At 37.4% G+C, this 20,674-nt stretch overlaps 1 protein-coding gene across 3 annotated transcripts in view; it reads right to left on the reverse strand.

Annotated features, from left to right (window-relative positions):
* Window positions 1–1,101: 1,101 nt before the first annotated feature.
* Window positions 1,102–20,674, reverse strand: part of LOC150086985 (peptidyl-glycine alpha-amidating monooxygenase B-like) — a 627,331-nt gene continuing 607,758 nt past the window's right edge. For all 3 annotated transcript variants that reach the window (XM_090372880.1, XM_090372878.1, XM_090372879.1), the window contains 2 exons: window positions 16,280–16,552; window positions 1,102–1,615 (listed from right to left, as the gene is read on the reverse strand). In XM_090372880.1, the coding sequence (XP_090229006.1) occupies window positions 1,407–1,615; window positions 16,280–16,552 (482 nt within the window). In that variant the 3' untranslated portion in view covers window positions 1,102–1,406. The remainder of the gene's footprint in view (window positions 1,616–16,279; window positions 16,553–20,674) is intronic.

Raw genomic sequence — 20,674 nt, forward strand, 5'->3', positions numbered from 1 at the left:
AGTCTATCCTCCTTAAAGGACCCTTAAACACAAGACCACTACAAATTAAAAAACTCTGGGTAGACATTGCAACTCAAAATGGAATACAAATATTTAGGAGTTACCTTTGACTCCCAGTTAACATTCCTACATCATCTTAACTATCTCTACAAGAAAATACGTAATTACACCATCATGATTGTCAGAACAAGGCTGACTGGGGGATTGAAGAGGAGGATCCTCATGCTGCTATATAAAATCATCTTCTTACCAGCTGTGCTATGGAGCAGGCAAATGGTTCCTGTGCTGTCATTGCCCAAAATTAACCACAGGGGCCACCCATCTTTCCGAAGCAGGGGGACAAAGTAGTGTGTTGGGGCTGGGTCCTCCCCTCAACCACTAGGATCTCCCTTTCCAAGTTTCCATGGGTCGCAGTGCATGACAAATATGCTGGATTCCTATGAGGTTAGCCTGGAACCTTGGCTGTAGGCACTGGATCCCAGTGATGATAAGCTGGAGGAGCTGAAGCATCGCCTGATGCAGACCAGTGGTCAGGAGCGATTGAGAGTGTAGTAGAATATGCTCTTTTAGTGGACCGGGGTTCAAGCTGAATGTCCCACAGGTCCCATGACTGCTAAATAGAATTAATGTTTGCATTGATAATTTAGTGTACACTCCACTGACCTGGTGGTCGTGCCAGAGTATAAACAAGAACATTAGGAGGTCCGCTCATGACATACAGGTGCCCACATTGAGGGGTACGCAGAATGAATGAGGAAGGTACTTTTATGTTGACAGGTGAAACAAGAACAAGGGGACACGAATATTGGAAAACAATAAAAGATTAAATCTCATGAAGTTCACCTTTAGGCAACATGTTTTTGATAGTTGAATAAGTTACTTCTCAAGGCAGTTGAGGTAGAGAGACTGACAAATTTCAAGTTGGAATCTGCCTGTTATTTTTCAGAAATGGACAAACTGATTGACTCGGGGATTTTTAAAACCTTATTATTTATTTTTAGGCTGATACAGAATAAGTTCATTTTTTTGCATCATTTAACCTAATACAGCACAATTTGGAAATGTTTATCTGTTAGATACATTGAGGCATACAGTCACAGGTCCCAAAGCAAAATAAGATTTATTTACTTCCCATAATTTTTCACAGTATTATCTACACCATGATGTGTGTTTCTAGAATATTTCAAGATTAAAATATCAATTTATTATGAGCTATAGTTGTTTCATAGATCACGCAGTGTTGTGCATTTTTTTCACTTTCTTCTCCTCTCAGTGACTATTTTTGGTGATTGAAACTAACGCATAAATAAATATAATTTGTGTCACAAAAAAATAACAAGAGAAAAATGATGGTAAAGCTTTCTTGAAACAAATATAGTGATAATTGTTACCAAAGTTTGATTTTCTTATGCTTTTCGAGTAACAGCATTGAATTCTTCAACGTCTGAATCACTACCATCATCTGCTTCTCCATCGCTTTCTTCAAGTGCAACTCTATCAAATCCTTTATGAGGATTTAGCAAGCTACCAAAATTGAACTTCTCCTGAGTTCCAGGAGTTCGATATCCTCCAAGCCATCCTTTTAAATGTCCCATTGAACACTGCTGGAATTTACCTATATAATGAAAGTGAAGTTGGTGCAAAAAATTAAGGTTCTGTTATTTAAAAATAAAATGCATAAAACATGTTTATATTCCTTTTCATTATCTGTTTCTGAGATAAAGAGATTTTGCATTTTGTCCATATATCATTTACCACACGCACCAAATAAATTGTATGAAGAAATCACTGGACAGATATATAACAGACATAGTTTCTATTAAAATTTAATAAAAATGTAGGTTAAAAATTTATAAAATTAATATACGAAAACCAAAAGTCAAAAAAATCTTTTAGTTACAATACATCCTTCTTTACTTAACTACAAGTACCATGTGTTCAAATCATGATCAGTTGATCACAAGTTGAATATGTTCTTGTTTACCATCTGGTCACACCAGATGATAAACAAGAACTAGGTCAGAGGGTTTACAATTATTTGACATAACTGAATACAATCATTAACTATATTTAACAATTATATGATCTTGAACTATGGTCCATTTCTGCACTTTTCTACCTGATCACTCAGCAACATCTGGCCACATTGATTTGCTGTGATTACAAGTTTACAATCACAGCAAAGACCAACTAATACAATCAAGCAGATACAGAATGTCATGTGATGATAACAGAGCATGACCATGTTAAATCAGTTGCACGTAGTAATACTATCATTCAATGACAATATTTGCCCATATTCACAAAGCAATAACACATTTGGCTTTCAGCAGCTGTTTTCCAATTTGACTACTGCTGATTCTAAAACTGCATGAAAACAAATACCCTCACTGTAACTAATTCTGTTTCATCCTAAAATATGTATAACTAAATATGACGTCACTGAATAAGAGCAATTTAGTGACTTTCATTGCCAAGGCTGATATTCAAAATTTGTTAACAAAACACTTCATATAGATGGTTACCCTATATCAGTTATTAGCATTTACCTCTGATACAATACATAACACTATAGCCAAAACACACATAAGTAGTTTCAGAAAGGGGCTTTTAATGCATAAAGCTCATACATTAGGGTGACTTTTAACCTGATAGCCCAACCCTCCTAGGAATACTTTCTAACTTTCAGTATGAGTCAGCCAGAATTCACTTTCATTTCTCTTGAGAAGTATTTGCTAGAACTGGTCTGGAAGAAGGCTGTTTTGGTCATGGCCTAATCCGGTCCACAGGTATTGAGTGGGGTTGAGGTCCAGGCACTGAGCTAGCTAGTCCAACCTTTCAACGTCATGGACACAAACCAGTTGTGCATGACCCATAGAGCATTGTGGATACTGACAGGGTCCTTATCATAGTACTGCTATGATGTATTCTGGGTGGTTCATAATTCTCTAGAATGTCCAAGTAGATCATTGTTAGCAGCACCTGAAATCATTTCAGGTGTTACTAACAGACCAAGTTCAAACCAGCTGAAGGCAGCCATTGCAATGAGACATTGTGTAGCAAAATTTGACACCCAGGACCAATGAACATTGGGAATGAGTGCTCCAAATCTTGTTCTGTTCTGGTGGCCTTGATATCGGGATCAGGTATAGATGCCCTACTAGTGAACCTAGTTATGCACATTCCTATGGGTTAGTGGTATATTAATAGATGTTCCTGTGGCCTCTTGGATCTGCTCTATGATGTTTTCTGCAAATGAAATTCATGAAAATGCAAACTGCCCTCTACAACTGATTTGTCAAGCACTTTCTGAGTTTGTGAATCAACCTGACCTTATTTTCACTGAGGTAGCACTTACAGTCAGTGGTGTGCCGGTAAATTTTTAACAACCACATTGTTAAAAAAAAAACACAAGACCAAGAATATGTGTGTATATATATATTGTAAGTTTTACTGATTTACAACAATTTGGAATCCAAAAATTTCAAACGATGATAAAATATTAATTTTTTATTGTAATTTCCATATAGCCAACTGATTCTCACAAAATGTTTTTGTTTACTTTTGAAGAGCTCTTGTATCCATAGCCAATGTATGGTTGCAATTAGGCTGTTTCTTTTCAGGGTATTGACCTTATCAGGTTCATGGCAATTCTAGAAATGTGAAATCTTTGACAGACATCGAGCATGGTAATGTCACTACATCAAGAAGAAGCGGCCTAGGCAAAATTAAGTGGATGGTTGTTGGAAATAATATTCCTACAAAATTGCTAGTGGAGATAATGCCTACACAGGCTGCCAAGTAGGGAAGGGAGCGGGGGAAAGGAAACACAAAGGGTTCCGAAATAAGTGTGCCCTGGCTGGATTGAAGTGCATACTGCTGTACAGTTTATAGCCATTGTCGGTTTAACAATCGGCTTGCAAAATTCTGGAAAATTTAACAACCAGCTCGCACGAGCTGGCTCCAGCACACCACTGCTTGCAGTCTTCTGCCAAGTGGACTTTTGGAGGTTCAGATGAGTTTTAGTTTGCATGTAGAGAAGTTACTGATATGGTAGTTAACCAACATCCCAGAGTAAAAGTTAAAAGTTCTGATCCACAAACTATGCTAACTTTGAATGTGTTTCCACTACACAATTAGACCAACAAAATTTATAATGGGTATCTGGAAGTTTTTTATTCATACAAAGAATAACTTTTAGCTACATCATCATTAATATAAAATTATAGTCTATATTTTTGAGGATTAATTCAGTTTTGGAAATATGAGTAAACTCCCATTATAACATTGACACATATAATGCTAAACTGCTATTAATGCTCTTTTTTTTTGGTCCTTGGTCAATCTATGAAGTGCCATGACGTTTTTTTAGCATTAGCATTAGTAGAGGCATATGATGCAAGAAAGCAAGCTTATGCAGCATCAGCCAAAAAAAAACTGCTCCAATTTCACCTCTCCATTCCTTCCAAATTCCTGTCCAGCCCAGCCTTAAATTTATTTAGGCTATCCACTTCCACAACAAAAGATGGAAGTCTGTTCCACCAATCAACTACCCGCTGGCTAAAGGCAAACTTCCGCACATCTATCCTACAACTGTCTTTCCTCAATTTGAATTTATGCCCTTTCAGGTGTTTATTCTGAGCAAGAGGAAGAATCCCACCAGCATTGAGCATGCTCAAACCAAATCACATCGCAGGTGCCTAGTTGCCAGACACTGTAATCTGCAAAACTTAAGGCTTTCTTCGAAAGAGCAACCCTAAGTTCCATTCACTAATCTTGTTGCTCTTCTCTGTACTCGTTCCAACAGCTCTACATCCTTCTTAAAATGAGGCCTCAAGACCTGTATACAGTACTCAAGGTGTGGCCTGACCATTGCCTTACACAAGGGGATAATCACCTCCTTATCCCTGCTAGAAAAATTCCTGTATATCATTGACAAGACACCATGAGCTATTCTTGCAGACCATCTGCAATGCTCAGAGAACTTCATATCTGCCTGCACAATTACCCCAGGTCCTTTTCTTTCTCTACCACTGTCAGTGTAGTACAACAGAGTTGATACATCACTCTGGGGTTACTGCTTCCCATATGTAGTACTTTACATTTGTCAATGTTAAACTTCATTTGCCACCTCTCAGACCATCTGCTCAACTTTTCTGGATCCTTTTGCAGCAGCGTACTGTCATTAGTGTCCTTAACAACTCTGCCAACCTTCGTATTGTCTGCAAACTTGGACATTAAGCTTGATATACCATCATCAATATCATTTATAAATACAGAAAACAACAATGGACCCAACACTCAACACTGAGGGACTCCACTAATAACATGATGATCAGTGTTCATTGATTAGTACTCTCTGTCTTCTCCCACTCAACCATTCCTTTATCAATAGCAGCAATTTACCTCCAATGCCACACTGCTCCAATTTGTGCACCAGTCTTCCATGTGCAACAGTGTCAAAAGCCTTTCTAAGATCCAAATATGATATCAAAGTTATTCCCTGCATCCAGTTCCTTTGTGACCACGTCATAGTATTCAATCAAATTGGTCAGCCAAGACTTCCCCTTAACAAAACCATGCTGTGTCTGAGCTATAACTGAAGTCTTGTCTAGATGATCCTGCAGTGCTTCTTTAACCAGTGCCTCCATTAATTTTCCTGGAACAGAAGTTAAACTAACAGGTCTATAATTACTTGTGTCGCCCTTTGATCCTACTTTGTGAATTGGGGTCACATTTGCACATCTCTGAGTCCAAGGAAGCTCTCATAATTATGGCTAAGGGTTTGCTTACTTCCTTTGCTGCCTCCTTTAATATAACTGAATAGATCCCATCCACCCCGGGTGCCTTTTTTATGTTTATCTTCAACAATTTCCCCTCCACTTTCCTCTCAGTTATTACAAAATCATCTAGCTTACTGCCAGAGTTTAACTCACCTCTGGCATTCCCCTCCCTGAATAACTCCTCATGGGTGAATGTAGATGCAAAATACTCATTTAGTTTGCTAGTCACCTGAGCAGGATCATCAACAGTTGAACCATCAATATCCAGTGGACCAATCTGATTCATTCCTTTCCTTCTAGAGTTTACATAAGTAAAGACCTCTTTGCTGTTTTTCTTTGCATCCTTTTCCAAAGAGTTTTCATAATCTGACTTTGCCTACCTAATCTCCTTTGTGACTTAGTTACAGACCAGCTTATATCTATCGTAGGCTTCAATGTCACCCATTAATTTATATGTATCCCATGCATTTTTCTTCTCTTCCACATGTCTCATTAGTTCATCACTTTGGCCTAAACCTTGAACAATATTTCTTAGTTGGTATGGAAAGCCTAGTGGCTTCCAAGATAAATTCTTTGAATGCCTCCCATTTTGAATTTGCTGTTGGTAACATTATCAGTTGGTCCCACTGTATAGAATTTAAATACTGTCTCAGACCACCGTAGTCGCCTTTAAGAAAGCAAAAACCCTTCCCTTTACCCCTGATGGTAGTTATCTCTTTGAGTAAATCCCACTTCAGCACACTGTGATCACTGCCACATAGTTTATCTGCAGATTCTTAATGCATGAAGAATCACTACTGATAATCAGATCAGGAGTATTAGTCCCTCTAGTTGCCTCCCAAACATGCTGATGTAGAAAACAATCATACAATAAATCCACAAAAGCCTTGCTAGTGTGTGAGTCACCAACCTACAAATTCCAGTCAGTATCTGGAATTTGTGGGTTGAAATTCTCGGACAATAAGAGCCCAATGTTGCAGTGCACTATCTTCCTGGAACACCACATTTGGCTGATGAATTTCCAACTGGGATAACAGATACAGCTGTAGCATGTCTAGATAGGTAACCGCTGTCACTGTTTTTTCCACAAAGAAAAAGAGCCCCAAAACTTCCAAAGATGACAAAGCATACCAGACATCGACTTTTGGTCTATCTCTTTTGAATTCTCGAAGGCGTGAAGGTTTTCTGATCCCCATATTCTGCAGTTATGACGATTTACCCTCCCTGATACGTAAAATGTTGCTTCATCACTAAATCTCCATCTCTGAAGGCAATTTTCATCAGCTTCGATGTTTGACAAAATGTCTTGGGCAAATTGGAAATGGGGGGGTTTATTGTTCTGCTTTAAAGCCTGCACAATCTGCAGTTTGTAGGCATGGAGGTGAAGGTGGTTTTGAACAACCCTCCGAACAGTCGTTTGTGGTATACCTAACTGCAAAGAAGCTCGTCTAGTTGATGTTTGTGGATTTGATCAACATCTTCCTGTGAAGTGCTCGGTCTTTCTGCTCCTTTTCGGTGCAGAACACTATCAGTCTCTTGAAACTGCTTTAACCAACGTCAGATAGCATTATCTGTAGGTGGATCTTTTCCATACTGAATTCTGTAATGACTTTGCTTTGTGATAACGGACTTTGTTTCGAAAAACCAAAGCATGCACATTGCCTTCTCTTGAACAATAGCCATTTTGAAGTAATGCAGTCAATATCTCCCAGACATAAATGCGACGAGTACAGCGTTGCCAAATAAAATGTGTTGAGTTAACCTTTCATATTCCATAAGCAGTTTTATCTTGTTGTTTGAAAATTATAGGCCACGGAAACTCTGACAATAATTTAGAATCACCCTGTATATATATGAAATAAGTATATTGGGTTAAAAAGTGGCAATGGAGAGATAAAAGTCAAAAATAAAAAATAAAAGGTAAAAAGTAAAGATATGACAAATGTACCTGAGTGCGCAAATCAGAAGCAAAAAGATACAAAAGTTAATATATGTAAAGTGGAATTAATACGTCTATTAAAAAAATGTGAAGATGGACGTGTAAATTCCAAAGTGATCAGGTGTAGTCCTCTGATGAAGTACCTGATCATGTAACAATTTTAACTTTTAGCTAACATCAGATTTGAATTTTATATTCGCTTTACCCCTTTTTTTGAACCTATAACCAAAATTACCCACTCATATCTGATGCTGGCTATTACTGCTTATTTTAATTTAATCATTCTTACTTAATCATTTTGTGTTTTACAGTTACCTTCTCTCTAATTGGCTTTTCAATTCGGCCTATAATTTGCTTAATTCACTATAACAAATATGATTTTCACATTTTTTCTCTTTTTCAAGCCTACAATATTTCCTTTTTTCTGCTACCCTTCTCCTACTAGCTATGACATTTTGTGTAATTTACACTTCCATCTTCATATTTTTTAACAGAGCTATTAATTCCACCTTGCATATACAGTCGGACCTCTTTTTAACCAACTTCCCTACAGCGAATTTTTCTATGTAGCAAAATTTTTTGATTTCCCCCTGGTCAAATTGGAACATTTTTCCTCACTGAACTATTTTCACACTGAAAATAGTTTCCGTATAACAAAAAAAAATTCCATATAATGAATTGATTTCAAGAGACCTGGGTATGCATTGTTTGCATTTCAGGCCTTTAGACAATAAAGCTGATGCTGTAGAAAGCATGAATTAGGAGCAAAAATGATTAAAAATTAATCCCTTTAGCTCTTAAAAGATTAAGATTAAGAGCTAAAACATTCTAAAATTTGGTGGTCCATACTTTTGGTAATAGGCAAAAGTAAACAACCTCGATGTTTCAAAGGAGTAAAGTCATTAGGTTGGACTACTACTACTACAAAAAAAAAAACCCAGTACAGGAGGAAACTGGCCAACCATAGTGTGGGATAAAAAAAGATGGAAAGTTTTGGGAGAGGCCTGTGCCCAGCAGTCGTCAACCTGTTTCCTACTGTAAGCATCCTGTTAGACAATTAGGTGACATTGAATTTTCTTTATCCCGGAAATTAATCTGTTGTTTCGAAGATATGAGTCATCCACACTTTCAATAAATGTCACCTGTCTCTGTTTACTTGGTAGGTACAAGTGGTTGCTAAATCAGTTTTGTTTTAGTGCTGTGCAAGTAAACTTACAATGTCTAAGAGGGCATCCTTGAGTATAGTGTGAAAAAGTGGAAGTGCTTAATAGTGTAGATTGGGGTGTTAAAAAAAATTGCTTTAAAAGTTGGTATTCCTGCCAGTAGTGTGTTAACCATTCTGAAAAACTGTTTTCATTTTCAAACTGTTTGAGGAAATGAGACTCAGCTGGAAGCATGCGAAATTATGCCTGTGTGAAGATGTAGATGAAGCAGTTTTAAAGTGGATGAAGTTGATTCGAGACCAAAACGTGCAGATATCAGGGTTATTAATAAAAGAAAACGCTATGGAGTACGCATCTTTTCTGGTGCATAAAGCATTCCAAGCCAGTTTTGGTTGGCTGGACAAATTTAAAAAGCATCATAGCATCATGGCTTAATTGAAAAAGTTATTTCTGATGAAAGGGGAGTTGCAATCGAAGACTATACCCACTGGAAAGAAACAGTTTTGAAAAACAGAATGGACTACGAGTGCAAAGACATTCAACGTTGATGAAACGTCTATTTTTTAAAATGTCTGTCGAACAAGACACCGACTTTTAAAGGTGATAAATGTTTAGGTGGTAAAAATAGTAAGGAGGGAATTACAGTCTTAGTTGGTGCAAATATGGTTGGTAATGAAAAATTGAAGCTTTTGGTAACAGGCAAAAGTAAACACCCCCAATGTTTCAAAGGAGTAAAGTCATTAGAGTTGGACTACAACTACAACAAGAAATCTTGGATGACAAGTGAAATTTTTGGGCAGTGGATTTTAAATTTTGATAGAAAGATGGCGAAAGAAAACAGAAAAATTGCGTTGATTGTTGATAACTGCTCTGCCCACCTTCACTTGGTAATTTCGAAATTTACAAGTGTGAAGCTTGTTTTATTTTCTCCGAATACCTTGTCTATATTGCAGTCAACGGACCAAGGCATTATCAAGAATTTAAAAATGCACTACCATAGACACATACTGAAAAAAATTATACTGAGAATAGAAACCAACCAACCTATAGATTCTGTTATAGATTTGCGGATGTGCATATAGGAGTTGGCGAAAGTGTGGAGTCAAGATGTGATGGAAACAACGATTAAGAATTGTTTCACAAAAGCAGGTTTTGCTAAAATGCTAATTAACAGTGATAAGAGGGATGAACTACTACAAGACATTGAGCAATCTTGGGAAGAGTTCCAAGTGAGGTTTGATCAGTGAAGAAATTGTTCTTGACGAACTTTTAGGAGTTGATAATGGTCTCATGGTAGCTGAATATCCTAGCGAATGCAACATTTTGGAGCGTATTTAAAGAACTAGTGACAATATTGATGATGAGTTGGATGAAAATAAGGGCAATATTAAACCTTGCAAACAAGAAATGTTGGCAGTATTTGAAACTGTGCTTCGAAGCCTTCAGTGAGAAGAAAATGTGTCAGAAAATATATTTGAGTGCTTAAACAAATGCAAACAATTTTATGAATGGTGTACAGTAGAATCCAGTGTACAACAAAATATAACCAAATATTTTACAACATAATTCTTAAAAGTGTGCTAATACATTGTGTGCATCATGTAAGCAGTCATTTCTTATTATGTATGTATTAATAAATTAATTTTTAAAATGTTAGAAAATTTATTCATTCCCACTTATTTCTGAATTATTTCCCATCTTTTACTATATTTCTGAATTTACAGTATTTTTCATAGTTGAAAAGGTCATATTTCTTTATAACGAAATTTCCGTTTAATGAATTTTTTCAAGGGAACGATCGATTTCGTTATATAGAGGTCCGATTGCATATATCTAATAAAATTTATTATATCCACACATTAGGGTTATTATGGTTTAAATGGAAGTTTTTCTTTCATAAGCCCTCTGGCTGTTCACTTAGATAAAGTACAATTGTTCGTGTGTTTGGCATAGATTCACCAAAGTAGGTCATCCACCACTGGCTGATGAGAAGCCAGTATGCTTTGAAACACATGTCCTGGCAGTATCTCTGATTTTTAAAAGCATAGTGAACTCACCTATTGGGTGACTATGCAATTAAAAATATATTGACAACTTAGACTGAACCATATTTGTCTAAGTTTAACATAAGACCAAGCTTAATTGATCTTTTGTGGGAACAGAATGTACCTTATGAAGTGGACTAATGCAGTAATGTGCTTAACATCCTGTATTTTTTAATTTCTGCCTGTAATAATGTATCTATTTAATTTCTGCCTGTAATACGAAATTTTTAGAGATCTTCAAGTACCGTGTTAATAGACTAGTAAAGGATAGCGAAAGCTTTTTAAACTTTCGCTATCCTTTCTGCCTGTAATAAATGTCCCCCGTAACAATGCTATATATAATAATCTTACTAGTGCATTAGCATTAGTTGAGGCATACAATGCAAGAAAGCAAAGCTTATGCACCATAAGCTAAAAAAAACAAAAAAAATCTTCCATTTCACTCCAAATGCTTGTCCAGCTCAGCCTTAAATTTATTATTATTAGCTATATGGTGCAGGGAAGCCTAAGACATGCTGCACCAGCCAAAAAAAAAAAAAAAATAATAATCCCGAGTTACCCTGAGAGAGAGAGAGAGAGAGAGAGAGAGAGAGAGAGAGAGAAGGGAATCACCAAGAAAGAGAAGAATGATGATATCCAGCTCAGGACCCTGGGTTAATTTAAGCTATCAACTTAAATGGCACAAGAGATGGAAGTTTGTTCCAGTAATCAACTACCTGCTGGCTAAAGGCAAATTTCTGCACATGTATTCTACAACTATCTTTCCTCAATTTGAATCTTTATTTGTAAAATACTAAGAGAAGTTTACCTCAATATAGTATGTAGAACACTTCCGTATGATACTCTCCAGAAATTAAAACGAAAAAATCGAAAAACTTATATTAGAGTTATAATTTAATTATAATTTAAAAAATAATTAAAAATAAATTTAACAAAATTAAACTCAAATTTAACACAATTAAAAACCAATTTAACACAATTAAAAATAAGAAAATGAATTAAAAGAATTTAACGAAAAAATTGCAAAATGATTTTCCTTCCCGAAGCTGACAATGCTTTTTGACCATATGTCGTGATCACAGGAATTAGTATTTTACAAATATTGATATCAACATAGAATGTATTGAGCATTACAGCTCTGGTTCATACTATCAATTTGAATCTTTGCCCACTCAGGTTATTAATCTGAGCAAGAGGAAGAATCCCATCAGCATTGAGCTTGCTCAACCCGTTCAAGGCCTTATACATCTATAAAGCATTTAGGGCTGAAGCCCTAAATGCTTTATAGCTATGGAAAAGTCTAGACTATGTATAAGTATAGTGTGAAAGCATCAATAATACATAGCCAAATATGAATTAACAGAATGTTAGCAAAACTGCATCGTTTTAAGTTATATCTCATATGGTGAATATCTTCACAATGAGTGGCCATGATATTGACTACTTCGAACAAGTAACGCCTCACCTGAGGAGAAGACTAATGTTACTTATTCTCAGATGGATACCACCACCCAGATGGCACCGTTTCAGGGCTATTTTGTATATGTGTGGGATAATGACTCGACTATCCACTTGTCCCTATTAGACTTAGAAAAGCAAAAAGGTAGAGGGAAAGTAATAGTAGGAGTGGAAGAGGAAAAGAAACTGTGTACAAGAATGAAAGGGACAGTAACTCCTTCAACTCATACTACTCAAAAACTCAAAACTCCTCGAATAGGCAATGCTTCCCCAGTGGAGAAGGCTGTTGTTACCTATTCTTGGAAACTCCGGACATCATTAGGCTCCCCCTGCTGCCATTTCAGTGCAATGATGGCAAATCCATCTGAGAATAAGTAACATTAGGCTTCTTCTCAGGTGAAGCGTTACTTATTCGAAGTAGTGCAATATCATGGCAACTTGTTGTGAAGGTATTCACAATATGAGATATAACTTAAAACGATGCCGTTTTGCTAACATTCTGTTAATTCAGATTTGGCTATGTATTATTGATGCTTTCACACTATACTTATACATAGTCTGGCCATGTACATCTCAATCAGATCACCTCTCAGGTGCCTTGTCTCCAGATGCTGGAATTTGAAGATGTTAAGCCTTTTTTGATAAGAGGACCCCTTCATTCCCCTCACCAACGTTGTTGCCCTTCTCCATACTCACTCAAGCAATTCTACGTCCTTCCTAAAATGAGGCCTCCAGACCTGTACAAAAGTACTCAAAGCATGGCCTGACTGTTGCCTTATACAAAGGGATAATCACATCCTTTTCCCTACTAACAAAATTCCTATATATCATTGACAATATCCCATGACCTACTCAGACAGCCTGTCTGCATTGCTCAGAAAACTTCCAAGTGTAGTACCACACAGTTGGTATGTTTCTCTGGGGTTACTTCTACCCACATGAGGAATTTTGCATTTGTCAATGTTAAACTTCAGATGCCACTTCTCAGCCCATTTGCCCAACTTATCCAGTTGCAGTAGCATACTGTCTTTATTGCAGTTAACAACTTTTCCAACCTTTGTATCATCTGCAAACTTGGACATTAAGTCTGATATACCTTCATCGATATCATTGACGAATACACATAACAACAATGGGCCGAACACCGAACCCTTGGGAAGTGCACTAATAACACTAGTCCACAAAGAGCAGCAGTATCCATTAATTACCACTCTCTGTCGTTTCCCACTCAACCATCCCTTTATCCATTGTAGCAACTTACCCTTAATTCCATACCTCTCCAATTTGTACAGCAGTCTTCCACATGCAACAGTATCAAAAGCTTTCCTGAAATTCAAGTATATGATATCAAAATTGTTTTTGGCATTCAGTTCCTTTGTGATCACATTATAACTTCCAATCAAATTGGTCAGACAAGACCTCCCTTTAACAAATCCATGCTCTGTCTTAACTATTACTACAGTCTTGTCCAGATGATATTGCAATGCTTCTTTCACCAGTGACTCCATTATTTTCCCCGGAACACAAGTTAAACCCCCTTTGTGAATTGAGAATATAATTGCATACCTCCAGTCCATGGGGACCTCCCATGAGTCCAAGGAAGCTCTCATAATTATGGCAAAGTGTCTGCTTGCTTCCTTTGCTGCCTCCTTTAATATAACTGGATAGATTCCATCTGCTGAAGGTGCCTTTTTTATGTTTAACTTCAACAATTTCGCCTCCACTTTGCTTTCAGTTATTACAAAATCACTTATCTCCCTGTTAGAGTTTGATAAACTTCTGGCATTCCCCTCCTTGAATAACTCCTCATGTGCGAATGTAGATGCAAAATACTGATTCAGTTTATCAGCTACCTGAGCAGGATCATCAATAGTCGAACCATCTATGTTAAGTGGAACAAGCTGATTCATCCCCTTCCTTATTGAAGGGGATGAATTCTTTACACAAGTAAAGGCGCCTCCATAGCCAGGTGGGAAGGAACAGCAGTGCATAGCACACGCTTCTTGATTAGACTGGGGTTCGAGCCCGTCACCACCAAATACGGAGGATGCGGAAAGGTCAGGGAATGACCACCACATATTCCCGGAGCAATATGGCTTTAGTTGCTAATGCTCCTAAAAAAAAAAAAAAAAAAACAAAAACAAACAAAAAAAAAAAAAAACACAAGTAAAGAACTCTGCCATTTTTCTTTGCATCCTTTGCCAAAGATTTCTCGTAATCTGTTTTCGCCTCCCTAACCTCCTTTGTGGTTGATTATGGACTAGCTTATATCTGCCATAAGCTTCTGTTTTGGCTGATAATTTATATGCATCCCATGCATTTTTCATCTCTGCCACGAGCCTCATTAATTCATCTGATATCCATTTAGTCCTAAACCCTGAACAGTATTTCTTAGTTGGTATGAAAAACCTAGTAGCCTTCAAGATTAAGTCTCTGAAGGGTTTCTATTTAGAATTCACCATTGGCAACATTATCAGTTTATCCCACTGTATAGAATTTAAAACCTCTCTGAGACCACTGTAGTCACCTATACGAAAGCAGAAGCCATTCCCTTTACCCTTCATGGTAGTTACATCTTTAAGTAAATCACACATCAGCACACTGTGATCACTGTCACCCAGTGATTCCTTTATCTGGAAATTCTTAATGCATGAGGAATCACTGCTGATAATCAGATCAAGAGTATTACTCCCTCTGGTTGCCTCTTGAACCTGTTGCTGTTGAAAACAGTCATCCAATAAATACAAAAAAAGTCTTGCTAGTGTGCGAGTGACCAAACCACAAGTTACAGTTAATATCTGGAAAGTTAAAATCCCCCATTATAAAACATTCTGATTTCCTGGCCCACTGTTATTTCTCTGCACAATTGATTGTTATACTCATCAGATTCATTAAGCCTATAGTAGGTGTATAACACACACCTACTCTCATTTTCCCTTTCCCAGTGCTTAGGTCACACCACACTGATTCAACATTGCACTATCCACTCATGTCAAATGGATGCACTTCCTTAGATTTTATGTGTTTCTTAACTAATAGCATAACCCCTCCTCCCTCTCTGTCCTGTGTATCCTTTCTGTACACACTGTACTCCGCAAATTCCAATTCTGCACTACTTAAATCTGTGTGACACCACGTCTCTGATATCCCAACAACATCCACCTTTGTTATCTTGACTAGCACTTCAAACTCATCAAATTTATTAACTATACTTCTAGCATTGGTGTACATGCAAGTATACATGCACCTGTTCCTACTCTTAGTTACTCTGACACAACCCATTTATTTACCTGTTCCACTATGATTCTCAGCAGTTCTGGAAATCCCCAGCACTTTGATTTCCACGCTGCTGCACCTTCTAATAGAAGGAGTGCAAGAATCACTTTCACCTCTGTCTGCGGTCACTGTCAATTGTTTAGTCTGGTAATCCCCCCCCCCCCCAACTAGCAGTTTTCCAACAAACCTAACACTGCCTCAATAGCATCAGCAAATATTCTTGTACCTTTTCTATTTAAGTGTACCCATCCCTGTAGAAGCAGTCTCTCCTACAGGGATGTTAACAAGCACAGACCACGCTGAAAAAAATTCTACTTGACAAGTCTTACACAATCTCTCAAGGGTCAAATTGATTGACAAAGCTCCCATCATATACTTTCTCCTATCATGTCTGGGCAGTATTGCAGACACTTTCAAATTCAACCGAATTCGTGACTTTTTTTCAACACTGACCTGTACTTGTTTAGTAAATCTGCAGATCTCTTACTCTTAATGTCATTAGTTCCAGCATGTAACTATAATATCACCTTATGATCACATTTCATAAACAAAACAGTAATTCTTATGTGCTTCCTTTATAATATTAAAGAAGACAGCTGAATATTACATGCTTACCTCTTTTTTTAAGACGAATAACCACTGTTATGAGAATCATAAAAAGCACAGGTAATGCTAGAAGTGCCATTATAATAACTGATGTACTGAAATTATTGGAACTTTCAGTGCTGAAAATCACAGATTCTTTTTCAACAGCATGGGTTATATTTGGCAGCTTTATTTCTGTTGCCAAGGGTAATTGTTTAGCTGAAGATGGGGGCGAAGCATCCTGATGGCTTTCAAATGCTGGAGGAATTCCAGTTAGGACCTTTTTCATGGACTTGTGATATTCTGAAATAGTAAAACAAGATCATGAGATAACAAGATATAATAGTAATAGTAATGGAGGTATATGATGCAAGAAAGCAAGTGTACCAGTTCCTCTAATTTATTTACGCTATCAACTTTCACAATTACAAATAGAAGTTTTTTTCCAACAATTAACCACCCACAGGTTAAAGGCAAATTTCCGCACATCTATTCTACAACTGTGTTTCTTCAGTTTGAATTTATGTCCCCTCAGGTTCGTAATCTGAGCAAGTGGAAGAATCCCATCAGAATTCAGTGTGTTCAACCCATTCAAGGCCTAATACACCTCAATCAGATCACCTCGTAGGTGTCTAGTCTCCAGCCACTGCAATTTGCAGAACTTAAGCTTTCCTGGTAAGAAGACCCCTTTGTTCCCCTTCTCTGTACAAGCACCAAATACAGAGAATGTGGAAAGGTCAGGGAATGACAACCACATATTTCCAGAGTAATATGGCCTTAGTTGCTAATGCTCCTAAAAACCAAATAACAACAACAAGATCTGTGCAAGCTCAAACAATTCTAGAATAAATTGCTTCCTTCCTAAAATGAGGCCTACAGACCTGTATACTGTACTCAAGGCCTGGCCTGACCATTGCCTTATACAAAGGGATAATCACCTTCTTTTCCCTACTAGCAAAATTCCTGTATATCATTGACAATACCCCATGACCCGCTCTGGAAGCCTGTCTGCACTGCTCAGAAAACTTCATATCTGACTGCACAATTACTCCCAGGTCTTTTTCATTTTCTACCACCCTAGGTGTAGTACAAAACAGTTGGTACGTTTCTCTAGGGTTACTTCTACTCATATGCAGTACAGTAAACCCCCGCTATTCGTGGTAGCTGTATTCGCAATCGCTGATTTAATATAAAATTAAACCTAGAAAAATGTGAATTTTAAAGTGCCGTGAATATTTTCAGCCATAAAAAAACATGGGTGTGGCTAAAATTATCTTTCCCGGTCAAAACAACGCTCAGTGGGTGGGGGAGAGGGGTGACAAAATCGTGAGCGTGGATGTTTCTCGCTAATCCTTGTTCAGTATGTGTTATTAGCTTGTCATAGAAGGTTTCGTCGTTTCCTTTTAATTTATATGCTTATAAATTGAATAAATTTATCAATTTATAAATTGATATGCTTACAAAAGTGATAAATCTACCATTTTGCAGTAAACAGACTTTTTCGAGTGTGTTAATGGAAGAAAGTGACTTTATTGTGGACAAGTTCTTTCTAACCCGTCCAAAAATATGGCTACGAATAACGAGAGAAATGTGAAATTATCAAAGAAGGTGATTACATTAGCAAATAAAATTGAGTTATTAGACAAAATTTCTAATGGTGAAAGTGTTTCCTCAGTGTCAAAACATTATAAAATCAATGAGTCAACAGTACGATCTATCAGAAAATCTGAAAAAAAAAAATCCACCGTAGTGTCTGTGAAAACGCGCTAATTGCTTCAAAAATTTGCTCTGTAACTCGTGATGTTAAATTAGAAAAAATGGAAAAAGCTTTAAATCTGTGGATAGAAGACTGAACTCAAAATAAAATTCCGTTAAGTTCACTCATCATTTGTGAAAAGGCAAAACTCCTTTATCAACACTTTAGCGAAACTGGTGATAGCACTGGCGGGATAAGTTTTTTGCTAGCAAAGGCGCTGGTTTGAAAGATTTGTTTGAAATTTCTAATAAATATTACATTTAATATTAAATTGTTTCTTATTTTCATTTCGATGCCATATGCTTGCATTTCACTATGTACTGTCTATGTACATAGTCATATTATGAAGGTACATATAATACATACATAGACAAAATTTTAGACTATTTTTTTTTTATATATTTCATACTTTGGAACGGAACCCCTTTATTACTACGGGAGCCATAACTCAGTATTCGCGTTTTCGGTATTCGCGACATTTCTCAGGAACGTAACCCCCGCAAATAGCGGGGGGGGGGTTTACTGTACTTTGCATTTGTCAATGATAAACTTTCAGTTTCCACTTCTCAGCCCATCTGCCCAAATTTTCTAGATCCTTTTGCAATAGCACACTACCATTACTGTTATTAACAACCCTGCCAACCTTTGTATCATCTGCAAACTTCGACATCTGGTACTTTTTACGAAAATTTTGCATAAAAATTTCCTAGATGTGTTTCCCAATTCCACTCAAACTCTGTGTAGATTGTAATGCAATGCCAGAAACGTTCAGCCTAATTTTCTTTATTTTTAATAATGAAAGTTAGGTTGAAACATGTTATCGCTGATAATAAAATTGGAATTATAGCATAAATGCATAGTTTTCAAGAAATAATGCTTTGGGAAACTATGACAAAGTTTACTGTGGTCATAAAGTAATTTATAATTGCCATTACAGTATCCTGGTTACATATAATAAATACATATGATAGCCTTGCAATGGCAATTGAGTAACTAGTAAGGCACTCTGTAGCTGGTGTAAAGGTTGGGAACTTCGATTGCTATTATCAAATAGTTTGGCTTTCTTTATTGATATTTTTTATTTCTTTCTCAAGAAACTTTACCAAGATGTGCAATACTCTACAATCCTATAGCTACTGTAGTGGTAACACTGCTTTAATGGGACACTGCATAATCAATAAGGAATTGTGCATTTCACCAGCAGTGCTATATATTATGTTTCAAAAAATCTGACAAGGGCTAAGTTCCAGTATTGCCAGATTTACTGAGCTTTTATGTAGCATTTTTTAATTAATTAAATATATTACCAATTAAGTTTTCTGGCCAGTTTGGTGAACAGAGAAAACTAATACTAAGAGAACGCCAATGTAATAAGATTATACCTCCTTTTTCGCAGGTACACTGATGTTTCGCTATCATTTTGATCGATAGGATTTTAATAGTGCACTGGCACTAAGGCCTTAAAGCACCAAGACCTAGAATGAAATGGATTAAAACCGTTAGATTTCCATATCAAAAATGCAAATAAATCAAAAGGCAGTAAAATGCACATAAACATTAATTTAAACATGCTAAAAATAGTATAGATAACTACAACGTACTATTAAAAAAACTAGTTTAAAATCTGACTAATATATATACATATATACAGGGTGTCTCAAAAATACTGGTACAAACGTTTAGGGGAGATAGGTAACATCTAAAGGAATGTGAATCGCATAGGAACCCATAACCGGAAACGTCACTGTAAGTCTGTAGATGGCGGGGTGGTTGCCGCACAAAGAGCATGCATCGATATACGAACTGTGAGCTGGCAGGCATGCACCTGGTGTATGGATTAGCAGATGGCAATGGACGACCCGCTCAATGAATTTATGGAGAACGCTTGCCAGACAGACATGTACCGGACCACCGTCTGTTTGCACGTGTGCATCAAAATTAGTGAGATTATGGGTCATTTAGAGGTAACAGGAGTAGTGCGGGCAGACCACGTTCGACGCGAACTCCTGCCATGGAAGAAAGTGTGTTGAATGCTGTCCAGAATAATCCTACTACCAGCACACGTGCCATTGCCACTGCCTTAGGAGTGTCTCGTTGCAGTGTATAGCATGTCTGGCACAACGATTCCTCACACCCATTTCATCTCCAAAGGGTTCAGTTACTGCTCCCCAAGATCATCCTGCACGTGTGGCTTTTGCGCAGTGATTTCTCCAAGAAAGTGTTCAAGACTTCAATTTTCCAGTCTATGTTTTGTTCACGGATGAGGCTTATTTCACTTGGGAAGGCTTATTCAATCAGCAGAATGCTCATGTGTGGGCTCACGACAACCCACACAGTGTGTGCCCCAACCCATGCGGCACAACATCGCTTTGCAATAAATGTGTGGGCAGGTATGGTCAGTGACTGCTTAGTCGGCCCATACCTGTTACCATCCCGCATGAACTCCGCTAAATTTCGGATCTTTCTTGAACAAGTTCTACCAGGGTTACTTGATGATGTTCCAGCAATTTTGTGAGACCCAACATTTGGTTTCAACATGACGGGGCGCCTGCCCATTATGGAAGGTGTGTTCGTGACCATTTGAACAGGTGTTTTGGGCATCGATGGATTGGCCATGGTGGACCAATTGCCTGGCCCCCATGCTCACTTGATTTATCGAGCCTTGATTT

This window comes from Mastigoproctus giganteus, chromosome 4, assembly GCF_048544385.1.
Source record: "Mastigoproctus giganteus isolate SK-2022 chromosome 4, ASM4854438v1, whole genome shotgun sequence".
NCBI classification, from domain to species: Eukaryota; Metazoa; Arthropoda; class Arachnida; order Uropygi; family Thelyphonidae; genus Mastigoproctus; species Mastigoproctus giganteus.